Consider the following 22,138-nt stretch of genomic DNA (forward strand, 5'->3'; position numbering starts at 1 on the left):
GATGTAGAGCCACTTAATTCCTGTGGAGATCGGCTCTTAATCTCTGCATCTCCTGTTCTCTTGTGGTCCTTCTGGAAACCATAGAGACAGCAGCTCCCCCTGTGGCCTGGCCTTATTTAACATGAGTGAGTCAGAGCTGATGGTAGGCTGGGTGACATAATACTGTTCTCATTCCATATGCTTACCACTTGTCCTGACTGCTTGACCAAACATAAGCGCGTACATGCACACATGTTCACATAGAACATGCACTGCTTCGCTCGCACACACAATAAAGCACAGACACACACATGCTGTACAGCATGTACTTCTTTAGACACTAACACGTATAATGTACATATAAGGACATGCAGATGCTGCCACACAGTGGGACAGAGTTCAGCTAATCTGTGAAGTTGCACAAAACATATGGTAAGGAAATCAAGTGTGTGAGTGAGTGGGAGAAAATGTCTGTGCGTGTGAGACAGACATGAATTATGGAGGCGAGCAGAGCAGTGGCAGGAAGCCCTCATGACTCAGGCTTCTTTGGAACGGCAGAGAAGTGAAAAAAAGGAGGGGGGAGAGACGAGGGGGAATGCAACAAACTGCATGCACCTTTACAGACGTACTTACCAGAAGCCACAAATACACCAACAAATCAAATATTGCGAGAGAGGAATTTTCGAATGAATTACGTGACGTCAGATAGATTGTGGAAGAGTTTAAATGACACACAGTCTTTGAAACAGAGAGACCTTCCAAGAAGAGAGCACAGCCTTGCCAGGCTGGCTGGTTGCCCTGATGATTAGACAAGTCATTCTGTCCCTGGAAAGTTCGAGGTTTGTTTCCCAATGACTTTATTCTTTGGATGATATTCCAGCAAAAGCTACTGAGAAAGTTGTATCACAGACTTGAACTATAAGTTAAGCATTTGGTGTAATTCGAAAGGTTTCAGGAAAATGAAGCCAGTTTTAGAGGTCTCACAGTTTTTTGCCATTAACAGTTATTATTGTGAATTTCTTGGCCTATGTAGCCTAATGCTTTAACCACTCATCAAATTTGTAAAGTGCACCATGTGGAAACAGATGAGCTGAGCAGCCTCACCGCAGATGAAGCAGGTGGTCTTCAGGACTTCTTCTTTCTTCTGTTTTTCGCTTCTCAGGTCAGCAAAGGTGTCGATGATCACACCAAAGATCAGGTTGAGGACAATGATGATGACCATGAAGAAGAAGAGCAGGTCGTAAATCACTCTGGCTGCAAACAGTGGCTCCTGGGTGAGATACAGGAAACAGGCTTGTATGTGCATTAGGCTCATACTGAATATTTACAGATCAGTAGGTAATAATTGTGTTTTGATAACTGTGCATGAGTAAGAGTCAATTTAAAAACAAGGGAACAAAGACTGTCCCATTTAAATGCATGACCCAAAAGGCCAGCCTTAATGTAAGCATGTGCTGGGGATGATGATGTGGGTTTAAAATGAGGTGAAACGTCGCCCTCATGGATGGTAATGGAAACACAAGGCCACAGGTGTACCCTGCCAGATGCTACAGTAACCGAGACAACAGAAAGCCGGTCAGCAGCCTTTCATGGATACGTTGGTCAGACTCATTGACTCATTTCTCATTTTTACTTAATCCTCTCGAAGGTAATGAGATGAGCTTGTCCCAGGATGCATTGAAGTTCCCTGCAGTGGTACCCAGCCTAATGCAGTCGCACAATCACATTTTTTTTAGAACAGCCTTTCTTTAAAGAGACAATATACTGAGTCACTGTGCCACCCATATCGTTATGGAATTGACTTCTTTTGTTTTTAAGTTACTTACCTTACCAGCCATCAACACTTGACCTTAGTAGCTTTGTGTTTGGAATGATGACAGACATTCACATCCTCTTTGACATCATTACTGGTTGAGCCCAAATTCAGTGGAAGTCTATTTTGAGGTTTGATTCTCACACAAGGCGGAGGCAGTGCAGCTGTAAGGAAAGATTGCGAAACCTCCGCGCTTTTGAAATAAAAGCAAGTTCAGCGCATGACGGGCTCATAGCCAGCTCACATGACCCGCATTGCAGCTGCGGGCGTTACACCCTCTCAGGCCAGACGCACACACAGACTTGCACGCATCAAAAGCCTAATCACAGTCACTTGTACCTCTTTGGAAGGCTTTCGGAGAACATCTCCTACACCCCCTCCGCTCCGCAGGCCATGACTCAGCACAGTGACAATACACATGAGCAGAGAGTCGCACGTCCGCTCCATGTCGCTGTCCTCCTCACTGTCCATCCCTAAATCTGAGGAGGCACAGATGATCACAAATTTAATTAGTAAAATATTTTTTTTAAAAATGTAGTAAGAGAGTCACAAGTACTATAACTGCAGTGTATTTACATCACTGCAGCACCACCCAATGCCATTTACAGTAAAATATTTTACTCAATTCCTATAACTGGGGAGTCAAGACCTCCAGGTAACATTAGAAGCAACAATTGGTGCTTAATAAGCGATAAATTAACTCACAGAACTGAAAATTTTTTCAACAACTTACAATAGTGCAGATACATTTACAAGTTAAAAAAACATAACAGCATGACTTACACTTCAGAAAATCCTCCAAGTAAAATAAAACCAAAAGTGAGATATGGGTACAATATGCAGCAATATATACCTATTTTAATTATTTTAAGTTGTAGATTAATAATTAACCACGCCTGACGTACACGTCAGCGGGGTTACTGCATTCGCTTCGGTATCTGGCTGGCTGGCTGGGTAAGTATGTGTGTGTGTATGTCCGTTCAGATATCTCTGCAAGTGCTGAAGTCAGGATAATCAAACTTGGCACTGAAGATCGGTCTAAGGTCCCCTGCTCAGTTGTGGAGTTAGAGGTCTGCAGATCAAGGTCAAGGTCAGATATGTGGGCGTGGTTCTGCCATCTACTGAGGGCTGGTCTAGTTTATATATAATATACTGTCCCAAATTAGGTGCATTTTGCAGTAATGTGACCACTTTAAACACTAAATCAACACAAAGGCATTAAAGTAGAGAAAAAGTTATCTGTACTGCCATTCAGCAGTTTATGATCTCTGAATGTGTTCGCTGCTTCAATAAAGAAACTTTTCTCGGGAAAAGACTGTGATGGTGTGGGCACAGCACTAATACCATTCTTATTCAGATATTATGAAGAGTTAATGGACTGCAAATTAAACAGTGTGGCACACTACACTACCTTTTCTGTTCCATTAAACTTTCATAATCATGTCATGCCACACTCACAATGCATTAATGCCATTATAATATTCTATATGCATCTGAGATGTAATGATGGTGCTTATGATGTTCATATTCAGGATTTATGAAATGTTTTTTTGGTAAACACCACAAGTAGACCATTATTTTCTTTTTGAATAATTTACTTTGGTAATAAATAACTATTACATATCAGTTAAGAGTAGGGTTTAGCCATGTAATCAGTCTGTAAATATAAGATATCATCTGCTCTTTTATCACACAGATCCTTGACTTAGCTGCAGAACTTAATATCAGTTGAAACCATGTTTATATGTTTTGGTTCACAGTGGGAAGGCTGTTAGTCAAAGCAAACATGTTTTAGTTTAGCTGCAATGTGAGGGGTGAGACAGAAAAAACTATTCATATCTCTCACTGTTTTATTGAAATTATTAGGGCAATCAGTAAGACACAGATTGGGATATATGATCCCTTTGCAAACTGAGTGTACTATTGACCAAAGTATCAACACTTGCATATTTATGTCCCGTCAGAGAATGAAACTAAATACTGAATTGCTGGGGCCTTTATACAGCACCAATTAAAACTATCCACTCTCTTCACATGTTACAGCCTTTCATTGCTTTTCAGTACTGAATCATTGTCAGTATAGTTTGGCTTTTTTGAGAAGAATTTATATTAAAAAAAAGACTCTTTCATGTCAAAGTGAAAACAGATTTCTGCACACTAATGTCAAATAATTAACACTATAAAATATAAAATGAGTAACTGCAGTTTTCACATTCTGTAAGTCAGTATTTAGTTGATGCACCTTTGGCCACAATTGCAGGATAGAGTCTGTGTGGATAGGTCTAGATCAGTCTTGCACAACAGGGTGCTGCTATTTTACCCTATTTGTCTTTGCAAAATTATTCAAGTTCTGTCTGGTTGCATGGACAGGCTTTTATGAGTCCAGCAAGCCACAAATTCTCAACTAGATTAAGGTTTGGACTGTGACTCAGGCACTTCAGAACATTCACCCTGTTGTCTTTGCTGTGTGCTTAAAGTCACTGTCTTCCTGGAAAACAAATATTGTCCAAAGTCACACTTCTCTTGCAGACTCCATCACATTATCTTCCAGGATTTCCTTATACTTTGTTGCAATTATTTTACAGTACCCTTTCAGGGCCTGCTGCTGAGAAGTATCACTGCATCATGATGCCGCCACCACCGTGCTTCACATTGGAGATGGTGTGTTTGTGATTATGTGCATTGTTGGGTTATTTCTAAACATAGCGCCTAGTCTGATAGCCAAAAAGCTCAGTTTTGGTGTCATCTGGCCAAAGAACCTTCTTTTAGTTAACTTCAGAATCTCCCACATCTTTTGGCAAACTCTAGCCAAGATTTAATATTAGCTTTAATAACTGCGGCTTTTTCTATTCCACTTTCCCATAAAACCTGACAAGAATGGGAATCCCAGGCAACAGTCTTGCCTCAGTCGCTGACACTTTAAACCCTTTCAGAGGAATCATAGGTGTCTTGGTAGCCACCCTGAGTACTCTCTTTTGTGGAAAATCACTCATATTTTTAGGTTGGCCTGCTCTAGGCAGATTTAGACATGTGCCATATTCTTTCCATTTCCTAATGATGAACTGAACAGTTCTCCAAGGGATATTCAGTGACTTGGAAACTTGTATCCATCCCCTGACTCATGCTGTTCAATAACCTTTTCACAGGGTTGCTTGGAGGGTTCATTAGTTTTCAGGGTGTAATAATGGCCAGGAGGAGTGATTCACCAGTGACTGATCACCTTCCAGATACAGGTGTCTTAATATTACAATTACTTGAGACGCATTCACTGCCCTCAGATAATCTTCACTTCACAAACTGTGTGAATTTTTTTTAGCATTCAGTTGCTGCACCTCTGTTCAATTCACTGAGTCACTTTAAAAGGAGTGAATACTTATGCAATTACTTATTTTAAATATTTAATTAAATTACTTTACTTTGAAAAAAATCCATTTTAACCTTGACACGGAACAAGATTTGTTTTTCCCCTAAAAACATCCCAAACTGATGTTGAAAGGCAAAAAAAAAACAAAAAAAAAAACAAACTAACAACAAATGTTTGGGTGAATACTGGCTAAAAATGTAACAATAATGCAGAAGTGGGGCAGTTTTTGGGTCATGTCTGACAATATTCTGGGCCATGATTCTAAATATGAGATCAAATAAAAGAAAGCATTTTGGCAATTGAAACTGTGTTTATCATTTTAAACTTGACAGCACTAAACAGTCTGGCTGGAGGGGGCTCCCAGGAATTTAACCTTTTATGTGTGGTTCACAAATCACTGTCACGTGAGGGTCGTTGTGGTCACCAGTGACTCTCACAGGTCAGATGGTGGTCATGTGACAGTTTACAGAGTCACATGAATTACAGTGTGATTTAGTGTAAAACTTGAGAACATAATGAAACTGCACACTAATTTGCCAAACATATATCACAGTTTTCCTTTCACTTTGTCTTAATATGTTTTCATTTTACCCATCATTATCCTTCTGCATAATATTCTGAAGACCACCAGCCTTAAACTTACATACCTGTTTGCTTACATATAAGTACGTTGATTTCATTAAAGTAATCCCAGGCTGTCAGACCCACCAATTTCTACAAACTAAAATCCTTACAGTCTATGTCTAACCTTTCAGCCAAAACTAATCACAATACACAGTGTTCCTGTTGGTAAAAGAACTTAAAAGGTTTAATTCAGGATAAGAAATACCCTCAAGAGCATTCATCACTTAAACACTTTGCATAGACTAACGGAAGACCCTTAGCATTGCAGTATACAGTTACCTTCCTGCTGAGCATCTGTGGTGCAGTTCTCATCATCAATACTTCCACGACACATCCCTGCAGCCAAAAACTCGTCAGCCAGACTGGCGCCGCTTTCTACGAAGCAAGAATTGACAGTGCTTACATTTTCTAGCCGTTTCTAAATGTAGCACTTATGATCAGGAATGTTCAAGGCTACTTGGAAAACTGATAAATGACCGCAGTCTGTCCTCACTCAGGGTTGTGTTGGGGATACGGTCCACCTCCAGGATGAAGTCGTCTTTGAAGAATATGTAACCAACGATGGAGAACAAGTAGACCAAAATGAGGGCGAGTACAGCGGTCAGGACGATGGAGCGTCCGTTACGAGTCACGCTCTTGATCACATTCAGTAAGGTCTCCTCTCTGTATACCAAGTCAAACAGCTACAGGAACGAAGCATACGTTAGAAAGGTGCAAAATAAGGGAACAGCAAACAGATAAACATATGGCAATAGATAAATGGAAATGAACCAAGATGTTTCTTGGTTTAGATTCAGCATGCACAACAAGGCTTTTGTACTACTTTTTGGTCTGACAATGATTATTTGTTATTGAAGCTACGTTGTGCAGAATCTGCATATAAGCTGCTTGGACGCATGTGAACGGAAAACATCTGTAAATACTGGCACATTTAGTCTGACACATTATAAAGCAGGTCTGAGGCACCTGCACACAGCACTCAACACCCCAACAACAACAAACAGCAAAATGATTGCAGCACCAAATAAGGCAACTTCTGGCTTGCTAGGAAGATATGGCCTTGAATGCACCATGACAGAAAGCTGCAACTATATTCAAAAAAAAGGGGAAGGAGTATTTCACACATGGTTTTGCTCAATATCTACTGCCTTTCTTCAGTAATTTGAACTGCCTGACCTCAGCCCTACATAGGAGATGTTACTGCCTGATTGTAGAGATGAATTTATAGCATGTGTGTATGTATGTATCGTATCTGTGCGTTTCTCTCACCAACAGACTGTAGAAAAAGACGTGTCCAAACACCCCTAGACAGCAGATGATGAGGTAGATGAGGTGGTAGAGGAACTCAAAGTCCATCACCATGGCTTGGTAGCCTCGTGTGAAGGTTCCTCGGTTCCCAACAAAACTTATCAAGAAGATGATTTTATTACAAACCTGGAAGATAAAGACATACTATCTTTAATGATGAGAATAAATGATAATGAATCATTAATCACTTGAATATTGGAAAAAACAAGGGCCTTTGTTGAGGGCTGAGTCAGACACAGAGTGTAGACAGCAGTTATAAGCTAAATGAGGACACACTGAATGCGTTCGCACTCATTCAGGTAACATGTAACTTAATTTCTTAAACGTCATCCAAACAAGAAACTCAGTTTCCTGAACCAGGGTAAGGGATTAACAGAAACCCGGTTAATACAGCTGGAGCTGATACCTGCTGGAGAGGCCTGACTTCTCGGTCATTATGCTAAACTGAGTTTCTAACAGGGTATTAAAAATAGCCAAATGGTAGGAAAACACTTCAGACTGGAAAAGCATCACTGTGTTAGAAGTGAGGATGAATAAAGTAAGGGAGGCCAACGGCAGTGCATCTTTTTTTCAGTGGTAGTGAAAATCTATAGTGTGATTGAGAATGAAACTGACACTGAAATACAGTTAAATTAGTTGTACAACTGAAATGTGGCCTATTTAAGAAATTTACATATCTGTAAGAAAAAAATATTTGGTTCAAAATTGTCAGCCACACAGTCAGGGCGACATGTGATCTGCCCCAGCTAAGCTAGATTTTGGAATAACCAGGTTACTGCAGCCCATGGTAACGGGTTCTCTGATTTCTGGCCTTAACCTGATTTCCCTCAATAACCTGCTTTCCCAGGTACATATAAACACAGAGAATGACGGAAGAGATGGTTTTGTTTTGAAGTCTTTATTTCGTGTGTGTGTGTGTGTGTGTATTTGTTTCAGAGCAAATCTAGAAAATCTCTGGTGGGTGAAGGGGCGGTGTCGCTCTCTCTGGGGTCCGGTGACGCACTTCACACCACACAGTACAGCCAGACGCTGCCAGGGAGAGCTGCAGGACTCTGGGGCAACACCGCAGGCAGATGGGGCACCGGCATGCCAAGTGGGCATAAGTGTGAGTGAGTGCTGAAAGGAGAAGTGGAACTGGCGCAGTGGAGGTTTTCTCGGTACATGAAAGCGCATACAGTAGTGTGTGTGAATGGTAAAATAGAAATGACTTGTTTTGAGCATTTCTCAGGGGAAAAGGATGAACAAACCACACCAACATACTATCACACAGGAAGAACAACAAAGATATACATGGTTTATCCAAATAACTAAAACACTTTTCACTTCCCTTCAGTGGGTTCTAGCCAGATAGGTAGTTTTCACTGACTTTGCACTGGTTCTGTTACTTGTCTCTCAGATCACTCAGTTTGCAACAGCTATTTTCACTGTCATTTGTCTGAAAATTACTTCAGTTGACTGGTTAGTCTATGAAATATATAACAGGTCAGTCTGTGTTACTTCAGACAAAGTTCTATGGAACATTTTTGCAGAATTTCAACTGGGAAACCTCTATTTTGATTGAAAAAAACACCTTAGCCTTAAAGCCAGTATCTCCAGATATCTAAGTCCCAGAGGCATGGCAGTTGTTTCCAGCAGATTCTTATAGTTGAACAGCTATTGCAGAGCACAAATATTTGATCATTGGTTTTTGAAAGTGGAAAAAAGTGCAAAAATCTTCAAACAAGAATAGTATTGGGGCCCCCAGAAAGCTTCTGTAATTTTGTATACTGTACATATAAGTACATAAATAGTTTCCAGGTCTGAAAACAAATAAAGTTCTCAAAATTCTGCCAAAATATCTTTCAGAACTTAGCCTGGAGTTGCAGTGTCAATAAAGAGATGATTGGGAAACCTTGCTATCTGAAATGACACAGACTTCTTATTACAACTTCTCAGAGGTCAAGGTAATATTAAACTTTAAATGCTTGTTGGGTCCAACCATCAGTTCCAAAGTCTCCCAATAATTGGGTACTGGTTATATTTTTAGTATAAACTATAACTGTGCAGTTATGAAATATACAAAAAGTATAACTTTACCAATCAGAGGATCTGGAACCAGAGAATATTTAGTATTACAGCATAAAAAACACTGAAACTATGAGTTGATTATCGTTAGAGTTGCTGCACACTTTTCTTTAACTCATTTGATCAGCTCAACAACAAATTGTTTCAGCTACTTCCTTTTTCTTTATGGCGGTGGCAACAGTTTTCAGAAACAACATATCTCAAAAGCTGCGCAATTTAACTCAAAACCAAGTGCATGACTAAATACCACCACTGGTAATTCCAGTGAACTGACCCTTTAAATGAGACCACTCACATTGAAAGCACCAAGAAGGAAGAGTGTGGGCTCCAGCCCCACAGAGAAGATGAGACGGAGGATTGTGACAATGACCAGGGCACGTATGCCCAGTGGTTGGGGCATGATGATAACGATGACCAGCGTCGCCAAGACTCCCATCCACAGCAGTGCGGACAGATGGGAATCCAGCATACCTGCAGAAAACAAATAAAACACGCAGAAAGTGACTAAACATGTATCGCACCAGCAAGCAATAAGGAATACTATAGAATATAAATAGAATACTTGCCAAATTTGTGATCCTGACCTTGCATTTGAAGAATTTCACAGCCAATTTATATAATAAAACGGACATATATGGAATATAAAACCATATTTTGAGGGAGTGTCAGTGCAGTTTGCAGCTTAAACAAGGCCTTGTTTGGATCACTAGATTTTTAACAGGCTTTCACTAGCTTCTTCCTTGTCAGTGAGTTTTTGAACTCAAAAGGAGCCGGTTACATAACACCCAAAAGTCTATGACATAGTTTTGAGTGAGGGTGTGTGCATGTGCGTGCGTGTGTGTGTGTGTGTGTGTGTGTGTGTGTGTGTGTGTGTGTGTGTGTGTGTGTGTGTGTGTGTGTGTGTGCATGCCTGTCTGTGCACTAGGCTTTACTGAGAGCCTACCTGATGCTAGCCTCGATCCTGGGGTAAATCCAGGATTACGGTAATGTCCCAGTCAAAGGTTTCATGTTGCAACGTGTCCTTCTGACTAAAAATCTTCAACTAGCTTTAACCAGCTTAAAGCAAGGCCACACCTAAACTGCTGCCTCTATTAGTGATCGCTTTCTTAAACCATGTGCATGTTTTGTAAGTACTCAATTAGCACTGCTCACAGATGAACTTTAGAGAACAGGTAAGATGAGAAAGAAAATAGGGCATAAACATAAGGATAAGAAAAAAAACAGAGACCGACACAATGGATGACAAAAAGTCAGAGTACTGCAGTTCAGGGAGTCCTCCTTCCTTCCCCTACTTCCTTTCCTCCCACCTTGCCTATCTCCGTCTCCTTCCCTGTCTCTAGTTTTCTCTCCCTTCCAGTCCCTGTGGAGATCACATGACAGGTGCCACTTACATAACAGCCATCTCTAAAAATACCTCAGCTGAAAGATTCATGAGGAATGAGCGGCGGGTAAAACGCAGCTCCAGTGATGCTGTAGACTGAAAGAGGGGCACGTACGTGCACTCACAAACTGTGTACCTGCCTTACACTGCAGTTTGATGCGCAGGTGGATGATTGTGCGCAAACACCTAGAAAATCAACAGGTGAGAGGGCTGCAAGCGTGCGCCGAGTCTGAGTGAGAGCATGTGTTATGAGTGTGTGATGCTAACCGAAGCTATTCATCAAAAAGCAGTTAGTCATGCATGCAGGCAGAACACACTGACCTAGATCTCCTGCTCTTATAACCCAAAGCCCCAAGCAAAGCAGGGCGGCGAGCAGAGGGAGAGCTAGTGTGTGTGTGTGTGTGTGTGTGTGTGTGTGTGTGTGTGTGTGTAAACGTAAAAGAGAGCAAAGGCCAGAAGCCATAAAAGTGTTTAAGCAGGCCAAAGGTATGCTGGAGTCTCACGTGATGACGTCTTACGCACAGACCAAGTTCCAGAGAAGAAGGGAGACTCACTCAGACCTTATTCACGTTGTACAAAACTTTTGGTTTCAGACTTTAGCATCATTTATGATTCCACTAGATGAGCTGTTGAGGTGTAAATCAACTTAAAAGAGACGAATGCAACATGTATTCACCGGCTTATTACTTTGATTATGTAATTTCAAAACTTTTGTGAACATTTAAACACATCAATATAAAAGTTGGACAAGAGACAGCTGCTCCAGTGATATTTTGAGGATATTATGTTATATAATTGTCTTTGCAAATAGCATATTGCAAAATTAGTCATTTCTTTAAAATCACCATTTCCTCCTTCCATGAGTCTAATGGAGGAGATTCAAATAGGAAATGCCACAGAAAAAGGGCAAAGTTGATATACATCACTGAGGAGGGTTTAATAGGTTGTGTAGTGTAAAACAAGGCGACTGACATTTTGGATCACCTTATATGCCTTGTGCTGCCTACACCAACACAGGCTCTGTTGAAAGCAAATGAAATTGCACCGCTGCGGTGTTTACTGTGATCTCCATAGTGCTGGAGGGCAAATATGAGCTGAACCTTTGTCTGTGGGTGTGTCTTACACAAAGACAGAGAGCTTTTCAAGTCCTGCTCCTAATCCTGATCAGCTGATTAGAAGTCAGCAGATCAGGACACAGAGGCAAAAGGAGATCAGTGGGTCAATGCTGATGCCTGGTAGAAGGGCTGGGAGTCAGTTTATCTCTGTGGGTGGCAGTGCTGTGTGACAAGCCTTTATGGATAGTTTCTTATACCGGAGTGCTGCTTAAACTTGCCTTTCCCTAATTAGTTTTTCCATACTGGGCCTTTATTCGTCCGTCATTTTAGAAAATACCCACATGTCTATTATTTTCATGTTATTCAACCGACGGCATGTTAGTACAGGCTTTTAAAATCTAGTGGAAGTGTTTTGTAGCAGAAAAACTTGTCAGCAATCCCCTATCCTTCCTGTTTTGCATTGTTGAGCGGATAACCTTTGTCTGACCCGCGTTTCTAAAGAAGTCCGAATGCAAGATCTGTGCAGAGTATACAAATATACTCTGCACATATATACTAAATACACACAGCAATGTTTCATATGCACGAACAAATAATAGGCAGCTTCATCAAAACATGATTGATATCTAATTCACAATAACTCTCTATTTCATATTTCTGAGCAACTGGAAATGCAACAGGAAATTTCACACTAATATCAGCCACAGGATGTGAGCACATTAACAGAGCAGTTTAAATGCTTTCATACTGCAGCGTCTACTCGCGTGACTGACCTCCGTGTACCCCCTCCAGGGGGTAGAAGAAGCAGACCAACAGGTTCATGAGCACGGCCAGGTTGAAGGAAACGTTACTCCACACCGACATGTTTCTGGAGCACCAGTACAGCACCTGCTGGGCTGAAGAGGAAAGGGCAGACACACTTTTTCAAAAAACAGGAATATGTGACATGATTTAGGTCTCCAACCAACAATTATTTAAATCTTTTAAGTTTCTTAGAGTTCTAAGAGCCTGAAGTTAAGCTGGCTAACTGAAAACTTGACGTCAAATTATTCAATTAAAATGATATAAACCAGAGAAAAACAGTAAATCATCACACTTGAGAGGCTCTGACTAGTGACATTTCTTAAGAATAGCATTTGAAATATAAAATATCAAAATTTGCTCGCATTTGAGTGGTTTTTCAAACGTTAAAGCACTAATTTGATTATCAAATCCAATCCCAACTTATTAATAAGCTGCAGGGTAACACTTAGAAATCAGGACTGTTGAAAATTGAACTCCAATGGCTGTGTTGTCAAGAAGAAAATACTTTACTATAAGGTAATAAGAGGACAGTGTGGCACTTAAAAACAGCAGAAACAACTTTAATCCATCGATATTGTTCATTAAAATGATGATAAAGCTTTAAAAGATCAACTCAAAGAACAAAACTCTAAAACATGGCCCTCTGACCTTTGTTCTAAAACTACAATCTGACTTTTAATAGACTATATTGCGCACTCAGGTTTTATTGGAAAAAGAGAAACAGAAGCAGGGACTTTTCTCTGTCCATCCCCTCTTGTAAGCGAGAGACAAAATAAGCCTTAATGTGGGTATGAAGTCTTGTACGTGGATTAGAAGTGTGACTGAGTGTGGGTGCGGGTCTGCATGTGTATGTTTGTGTGCATGAGCAAGCAGGCTCTCACTCGTGATTCATAAGGTTACTGTGCAAATGTTTCATGGCTCAAAGAATGTGGAAAGCCCCTGTCTACTTTTAGACAGCGGAAACACACGTACAGAACGGGAGCACACGCAGAGTGACAATGTTAGCCCTGCCGTCAAGGTCCTGATGCACATCTGTCCATCCATTTTCTGTGACCGCTCATCCTGATCTATCCCAGCATGCATTAGGTAAGAGGTTAGGTGCAACATGGACATGTGACTAGCTTTCCACCGAGACATACAACCAGAAAACCATGCTCACTCCTACGCTTATAATCCAACACAAGGACACATGTAGAACATACAAATTCTTCTCAGAAAGGTTCAGCCATCCTACCGGCATGGCATTTGTGGGAAAAAAAGGCACTGAAGTTGCGCAAACCATTAACTCTTCAGGATCAATTAACTCTTTAGGAATGAAAGCTGTCTTAATAATTTGAGCTCCTACTTGCTACAAGCTGATGGCAGAGTTCTCTCACCACCATTACTCACCACCACTGCAGTTTTTTAAGAAACCTGTCAAGAGGATCCTGAAACCATGTTTAACCCACATAACTGAACAGTCTCCCATTTTGATTCTAGCCAGGAACCTTTGTTGTATGTCATACCTTCCTTTCTCTCGCTTGTCTGCTCTCTGTCTCTGTCTTGCTCTCCCTATTGGATTAACTGTGAAGCCCCTACAGAGCTCAGTTCATTCCCTGCAATTAAAGATGATTACCGTTTATATCTGCTTAAGTGGTTCTGCCTTATCTGACATAATTAATAGAGACATTGTTGCATTATTGTTTTAACCTAAGTCTAGCCCCTACCTCTGAGTTTCTTCTGCCAGTTCATCTCATTAAAGAGGTCCTCTGCTCGCAGGAAGAAGTCATTGATCTTGCTGCCCTGCTCGTCCCTCTCGGTTGTGTAGTAAACCCGCAGCTTCGACTCTGAGGTCAGGAATTCACAGATGTTGGGTACAGGGAACACTATCTCCTCCATGGTACGGTCCTGGCGCACAATCTGCACACAGAGGCACACAGTCACGTCCAAGGCTCTTCACATCGTCACTTTTGTGACAACTTTTGTACAAATACACCATAAACTTGCAGTTTTTCACATTAATATGTGTATTGTGACCTCTATCTGAGCGGTGTGTTTGGCATAAAACTCCAAGGCCTCATCTCCCTCTCCACTCGCCCCTCCTGGCTTCAACATCATGGACAGCTCTTTATTATGGCGCGCCAGCTATATGAAGGACACACAGCCAACAAGAGAGAGCTTGTCACAAAAAACAACACATTCCAGCATGAATGGGGAGATTTTTTCTTTTATAATTGTATAATACTTTGTGTAATGCAACTCAGAAATAAACATGGGATCCAGCAAACACGCTGCAGAGACAAATAGCAAACCTGGTGAGCTAAAATATAGATGTTGTGTCCAACATTTCGAGGTGATGCGGCATCATGTTCCTCCTCTTCTCCACTATCTTCCTCCTCCTTTGTGTCCTCAAACTCTACCTCTCCCTGCAGGTAGGCCTTCTTTATCACCTCCACCTGCACCAACACACACATATACCACCATGTCATATTTCTAATATGTGATATTATCTCACTGTAATATGCACAAGAGCCAAGCAGAGCTGAGTAGATGTAGCTGAGCTGAAAAGACAAGCTACACAACATCAGTTCCTCACCAGCTCTTTAGGCCTCATGTTGTACAAAATCCTCTCAGCATTCTCGCTGTCATGGCGGCTCTCCATGATGGCAAGCAGCAGCTTCGATGCATTGTTCTGAGAGTGAAAAAGATTAGAAAGGAGGCAAAAGAAAAGAAAAGAAAAGCTCCAAGATAAGAACCTAAGTTCTGTAAGGTTCTTTATCCAAGTAAAACAGAAAGAACCCCTGTTGCTCTAGGAAAATGCACTCTGCTGCTATTTGTCTTGGCAGATGTGCACAAAAGCTACTTCAGACGAATGAATGTCCGGCTCTTACACTTGAAGCCTGTTTGTGATATTCCATCCTGCAGTGAAAGGAAACTACTGCAGCTTTTTTCTCACTTTTGACGCAAGAAGCAAACACAAAGACCCAGTCTTTAGAAAACCTTAGATCTATCCGGCAGTCTACCTTGAGCTCGAGCACCAGGTCCATCCGCTTCTTCCCGAGTGGGTTGATGTCATTAAGAATCAGGGCAATAATGATATCAATACCGTTGGACTCATGAGTGGCAATGCAATTCTAGAGAAAACAGGGAAGAAAAAATTTATGACAATGACAGACAGTAGTGCTTTAGTAGAATCTAATTGCGTTTTCTCCTCTCTACCTGGTTTTCATGACAAGGGCCTTGACAGTACTCTGTTAGACTCTCCAGAGTTTGGTTGATGAGGGCAACATTCTTCTCATTGATGTACAGTCCCAGCAGACCGAGACCTCCTGTGGTGCTGCCACAGATACAGTCTAAGAACTGCAGCGTCTCACACACAAGGTTGTAGTTGTTCTTGTTGTTTTGACTACGAAGGAAGTTCTGAAGAACATGAAACAGGTTGTGGTCGGCAGGTTAAGAGGCAGCAGAAGCAGTGATACTGGTTAGACTGATGAATGACTGTGATATGTCTGAATTACCTGCAGTGTATAAAAGTGGCTTAGAAATCAAAACCGAATATAAAGACAAAACATTACAAGAATAGTTCAGCTAAAGTTCTTTGCATCTTGAGGAGTTGTAAAAAAATAACTTTAGGTGCATCACACAACTACCTCTGCAAAAGATGACAGAATATAATCCACTCTGTCTTCATGCAAACTTCCATAAACATAAAGGATTGAACAATTAAAAGACCTATTTTTTTATTTTTCTGTAAATTGCTTCTTTAACAGTAACCTAAACAATAACCTAAAGCCCAGAGATGTAGCAAGAAGTGACCTTCAGTTCAATTACAACATTGGTTCATCAGCAGACACTGCATATTGCAAAATAAATACATGTTAAAGAAATACAGGGGAAATTATGTAACTATTTCAACTTCAAGGTAAACAACAGCTGGCATCATTCTGAGGGTTTTGTAAAGTTCTAAATGCAATAAGGTTATCAGCTGCTTTCTTTCTGGAACTGATCCTAATACTTCCCAGTTAAGTAACAGAAATTTGCAGCTTAAAGGCCAGGTGGAAAAGCAGGACACAGAAAAAAGGCTCAGTGAGTGCAAGTTGTAAGAAATGAAGCAAGGACTTTGCAGCTTTAATATCGAGCTAAATAAAGATGACATGCAAAGACTCAGTTTCCATATTCTAAAGAAGTCACTGCAGTAACTCTGTTTAACACCTCACCGCTGGCTGGCACAGAGCTCTCAGCACTCTTTGCTTTGTAGCATCTGTTTTGTTTTCGCAGTTATCTGTTTTTCTGCTCCCAGTGCACTCATTGTACTAGTTGCACTACTGTTCACAGAACTTCAATTTCTTCATTCACTGTATATTTGTATATTTAGCATTTGAAACTACACTGCATTTTTCACTTCAGTACATTTTCATTTATAGTATATTTTACACTTTTTTTGTGCATGCTGTACTTTAGTATTTTTTTCTTATTTATTTGTATTGTGGTGGTGGCCACTTTACACTTTCTGCTTGATACTCTAACAGCAGAATTTCCCCTTTGTTGATCAATAAAGTATTTCTATTCTAGAGAACGTCTGTAAAACTAACGTCTGATGCTCAGTCAGTCCCACCTGTAGGTCACGATTGTGATTCTCACAAAGCAGTTGGAGAAAGCGAAGGATTGGTTGCATGATAACAATCACAAAGCTCATCTCTCCTTCATCCTGGTTCTTGTCCCCAGAGCTGGGCTGCCCATCTGCTGAGGTGAAGTGGTCCTCAGGGTCAGCTTCACGCCGATAAGAGTTGAAGGCCTTCTTGGTGGCAGATGAAGCTTCTATCAGTTGCTCTTTCACGTCCTCGGTCATAACCACTGCCGAGTCTCTTGCTACACAGACAGAGACACAAAACAGTTACTAAGGATGCAGTCAGAACTCACAGAACCACCACTTCATAAATCCTCTCTCTACTCTGGATTCAGAAACAAATCTGGAATCTGTAGGTCACAAAATCGTTGGTTACCCAACGTCAGCTCATACATTAATCGTAACAGATGATTTCAGACCTTTTTTGCGAACAGGGACATCTTTGTCCTGCGTTTCATCATCTCTCTTCTTGTTTCCCAAGTCGCTCGTGTTTACTGTCACAGTGGCTTTGATCTCTAGCTGGGCCGACTTCATGCGATCGTAAAAGACCCGGAAGAACTTTTCTGATTTCTTGTCTTCTGTCAGACGGCAAAAGAATGAACGCTGGACACACAGGACAAGAACAGCAAAACCAAATTACTGATTGTATTGTCTGGGAAAAGCATGAAGAATGCATTGTCTGTCATTGTCAGTATAAAATGGTAGTTATCTTTTAGCCAATATTACATTTGTACAACTTCAAAATGGAATATCTTTGCATTTTGGCTGGTTTCTTGGCTAAAACAAACAATTTAAAGATGGTACTTTGCAATGTTTGGCAAGTTTAAATAGGGACAGACAAATCAAGAAAAAACAGATTAATCAATAATAAAAGATATCATTAGTTTCTTTCGTAACGTAAATAATCACATGCACGCTTTAGTCAGCACAAACTGTCTTTGCGAACAGTGGAAAACAAATCGTCACCTGATCTGAGAAAACCGGTCTCGACAGGACCTTCACAAAACATTATATAACTGCAGCGAAGCAAGTCTGGATTTACTGCGTTCTGAGGGTTTAAACGCTGCAGTTATCGCTGTGGAATGGGGTCATGCAGAATTAGAACACTTTCAAGCCTATGAGCGCAATGTATACACCATGTCCCAACCAACAGGGCTGTTGTTTTGATTATGTAAGGGCTGTTCACGCTGCAGCCTATGGAGAGACTTGAACCAGCTGGAGCAGCCTTGCCACACTAACAGGGTGAAAAATGACACGAGAGGGAGAAGCCTGGCCTACTTACACAGATAGAGAAATGGAGATGGTGGCAAGCGGAGCGGGGGGAAGAAAAGCTAGAGGCAAAAGACGGATACCAAAGAGGGAATAGGGGAGAAAAAGGGAGAAAAAAACAGATGACCGAGAGAGGGGAAACAAGAGCCAGAGATAGGGAGGGAGAGAATGTTATCAGACAGTATCTAGGCCAGTTTGTTATGTAACCATCTGTCTTTCCAGGTTAGATGTAAAACTGGGCTACTGGAGGAATCAAATAAATGATCGTCACAAGGAAAATATTAAACAACAACGGAAAAAGCAAGTCTTATTCCTCCTACTCTCCGGACATTTTCTGAATATGTGTGTAGTAGGAGGTTTACATGTATTGGAATTTAATGTTAAACACACCCGGAAACCTTTTCATTCAGAATTAAAACCAGTGGCAAAACAGGGAAGTAGCCAAACAAGGGAGTCTATGCTGGTTATTAATGTGACACAAAGCGGAGCAAATGCAGTTTCGCATCCAAGTTTCCTTCCAAAGAAACAATGACATAATTGTGTGCTGTGCCCTGAAGCAGATTCCAGAGCCTTGTGCCCCACCCAGGCCTTCCACCACTGAGCAGCAGCCCTCCTGCACGTACGCACTCTGCCAACACTCAGGGACAAGGAGATAGCAGCATGGGGATGGTAGAGGAGGGGAGGAGGTGGGAGGGGAGAGGAAGGGGAGGAGAAGGGGGCTGCCAAGCAAGGCCATCACGCAATAAACAACTTGATGAAAGAGTGGAGAGTGCAGAGAGAGAGGGGGGATTAGCCGCACTGCTGGTAGCCCACTCACTGCTCACAGCATGGCTGAGGAGGTGAGGATGGGGCACAGACAGTAACGGTCATGCCTCTGTCTTTGCTCATATAACTCCGTCCTCCATCAGCCAGTTAAAGCGTAGGCCTGCAGGGAAGGAGGAAGGGAGGAAGGGTGAGGAAGGCAGGGCGCAGAGGGTGAGGCATGAGGCACCGGGCCAGGATAGCACACATCGATTAGAGCAGAGCAAACACAGAGGAGAGCACTCCCTCACCCTTTACCATTACATAACTCGCACAGACACACACACACAGACACTTGTACAGTACAAGCACACACAGGCTGGAGAGCGCATACGCTAATACGCCCACTGACTTTTACACTCACAAAACTAGGTCAGCTGTCTCCGGTATAAGCACATGCCAATTCTGAGAGGACACACCCACATATCACACATGCTCCGCAATACAATATCTCACTCCAAAGCTCTGCCACTGCCAACCTTATTCTTATGCAATCAGATTCATTTTCCTCGGCCTATCATTTTATTTCTGCCGCAGTGCTCATCTCGAGGATATCCCAGGTTAGAGACACTGTCCTCAGACTCAGACTCAGTGCAGACTGGTAGTAATATTTCATGTTATGGATCAGGGAACACTGAAGCATCTGAAGTATTATATTTCACTGTGGCAAAGGCAAGTTTGTTTGAGCGGCAGCAGCTGGAGGTGATGTATTAAACATTCAGGATTATTAATTATTTCACCCTGCAGTGAAAGTTTTCACCTGCAGCAAAAGCAGACTGAAAGAGTGATTTTTTAAAATCCAGTTTCTTAGAATTGAACGGAGTTTCGGTGGATTGAGTGAGTCACTGAAACTAAGACAATGCCTGTGCAGACAGACAGGACACCGCAGTGAAGAAAAGCGCCCTCACAAAACTTTCATTTTACGGTTTCTTCAGAAATGTATGTGACAGTGAATCAAAAGCAAACACCTACACTTTCATGTCTAACCACGTAGCTGCCCCTGTAGTGTTTCGATGCCCGCCCTTATACACAAAAATCTGTGCTGCCGTGTCAAGACACCATCTGTGTTTTGATAGCGCTTGAGGAGCAAGGAGGAGAGTGGCGTGATGGAGAGATGACATTGCGAATGAAGTAACACATGGTGGTCAAGGCAAGGAGAGAATGAAGTGGTAGTAACGGAGGAGGATGGAAGGAAAGAGCGAAGAGAGGGGTGAGCATCTCAGGGGCCCCCTGCAGTGTCGGGTAAACACAGAGCCTGTCTGTATCTATGGAGACAAACCCTGAGTGGAATGAGACGGAGAGGAGCAGGACGAGGTGGGGGCGGACAATACTGAAAAACAAGGTCATAGCGCTTTCCCTTCTCTCCTTCCGTTCCGCCACTTGGCATCAACAAAGGGATGTTATGTAACAGCTATTTATACTCGTGCTCCCTTTTCCTCTCACCCTCCCTCTCATGTCAGGCAGCACCACATGCAAACCAAATGGAATCGCAGCTCTGCTCTCCTCTCCTCTATTCCAAGACCTTTTCCTCTTCATTCGTCTCTCCTTTCTATCTGCAGATGAGCCACTTCTGTCATAGTCGTTCCAACTTGAAGAAGTTTAATCAATATCTTAACAACAACAAAAAAAACCCCACAACAACAGTTAAACACAACTGTACATCAAATTCTTTGGCGAGAAACCAAACAGCATGTGGTTAGACTGCAGACTGCTGACGAGTGAAATGTCACAAGCAGACTTGTCACAGCACAATTTACAGCTGTCTGAGGTACCTCGAAGCTGTCGCAGAAAAGCTTTCAGAAATGCACAAGAGCAGATAGCAGTCAACAAGTGGAAAAAACGTACAAATATAATACATCATAACTCCCAGGGAATTTGTGCATTAGCTTGACATGACAGCAAAGCCAGAATATGTGCGTGTGGAAGGGAGTGAATGGGCGTGCAGTGGAAGTGTTCTGTGTGGTTTATTTTAGTGCAATATGTAGGCCATGAGTAAATAGTTAACTGTGTTACGTGAGAACAAGATATCCAAAACCCAACAGGTGCACAGCTCGGCGTTTCAAATGAAGGCACCGACAAAAACAACCCGAGTTATTCTTAGTGTGCTTTCCTCAAGAGAGTCGAGAGCAAACACAGCGAGTCTTGCCCAATTTGTTTGTGTAAAAGGTATATTTAATATAAAAATTCAAGATTTAAGCTGTCAGTTAAAAGATCCTCTCTTGTAAACTGCAGCCAGCACTGTAAATGCTGGATTTTAGCACAAGCTTCAGTCAAAGATCACAAATATTTGCACTATATGTTACAATTCAAACTCAGCAGAATATTTTTTCCTGCTTAGAAAATCTTCAGAACAAACTCAAGAATGCGAGGGTAAGAAGGGCTCCAGTTTTTCTTCAATCCCCTCTGTGTTTCCTCGTCCCTCCGCCCTCTCTCCCCACTGCCCCAGTTCCGGAGGCCCAGCATGACCCAGTTTGGGCCGGCAAGAGAACGCGAGGGAGCGAGGCTGGAATGTTTTGAAGGCTGAGACATTCCTCATTGTTCATTCACACAGGCCTTATGTAACACAGGCTGATCACGTGACGTAGCTCTGCAGCAGCCGTGGGAAGCCAGAGCATTATCTCCGCCACAGTGGCTTCCTCGCTCTAATCTGATTATGCAAGCCCCTCGCTTACACAACAACACACAGACGGACAGACAAGTGGAAAGACGGGGAGATCGACGGACAGAGCAACAGACATGAAGACGACATGCAACGAGAGAAAAGGAGTGCCGAGCAGCACAGATCAAACCAAATATGGGAAAAACATTCATTCTCACTGACTGAGACTGCACCTAAGAGTGTCTAAAGTAATGAAACATAAGAATATTGTAAAATATTCTGATCCGCAAACTACTGACATCATTCACAGCTGGTCTGGTCTCTATGTTAATTGATCTAGTGCAGAATATAATGGGGAGAAAAGCCGCGCTGGTAATGTATATGTGCGGCTATGGTGGCCCACTGACCCAGATAATGTAGGTTGTCTGGTAATAGAAACTTCCATCTATACCACAGTGTGTTCATTTCAAT

At 41.9% G+C, this 22,138-nt stretch overlaps 1 protein-coding gene across 8 annotated transcripts in view; it reads right to left on the bottom strand.

The window, feature by feature from the left end:
- Positions 1–22,138, bottom strand: part of LOC110960961 (inositol 1,4,5-trisphosphate receptor type 1) — a 79,534-nt gene that overhangs the window by 5,065 nt on the left and 52,331 nt on the right. For all 8 annotated transcript variants that reach the window (XM_051948814.1, XM_051948813.1, XM_051948817.1 and 5 more), the window contains 15 exons: positions 17,418–17,601; positions 16,987–17,240; positions 15,591–15,791; positions 15,395–15,505; positions 14,968–15,063; positions 14,684–14,827; positions 14,409–14,516; positions 14,099–14,291; positions 12,362–12,484; positions 9,448–9,623; positions 7,050–7,214; positions 6,274–6,463; positions 6,060–6,155; positions 2,132–2,271; positions 1,084–1,249 (listed from right to left, as the gene is read on the bottom strand). In XM_051948814.1, the coding sequence (XP_051804774.1) occupies positions 1,084–1,249; positions 2,132–2,271; positions 6,060–6,155; positions 6,274–6,463; positions 7,050–7,214; positions 9,448–9,623; positions 12,362–12,484; positions 14,099–14,291; positions 14,409–14,516; positions 14,684–14,827; positions 14,968–15,063; positions 15,395–15,505; positions 15,591–15,791; positions 16,987–17,240; positions 17,418–17,601 (2,347 nt within the window). The remainder of the gene's footprint in view (positions 1–1,083; positions 1,250–2,131; positions 2,272–6,059; positions 6,156–6,273; positions 6,464–7,049; positions 7,215–9,447; positions 9,624–12,361; positions 12,485–14,098; positions 14,292–14,408; positions 14,517–14,683; positions 14,828–14,967; positions 15,064–15,394; positions 15,506–15,590; positions 15,792–16,986; positions 17,241–17,417; positions 17,602–22,138) is intronic.

Source organism: Acanthochromis polyacanthus, chromosome 5 (assembly GCF_021347895.1).
Source record: "Acanthochromis polyacanthus isolate Apoly-LR-REF ecotype Palm Island chromosome 5, KAUST_Apoly_ChrSc, whole genome shotgun sequence".
Taxonomy (NCBI): domain Eukaryota; kingdom Metazoa; phylum Chordata; class Actinopteri; family Pomacentridae; genus Acanthochromis; species Acanthochromis polyacanthus.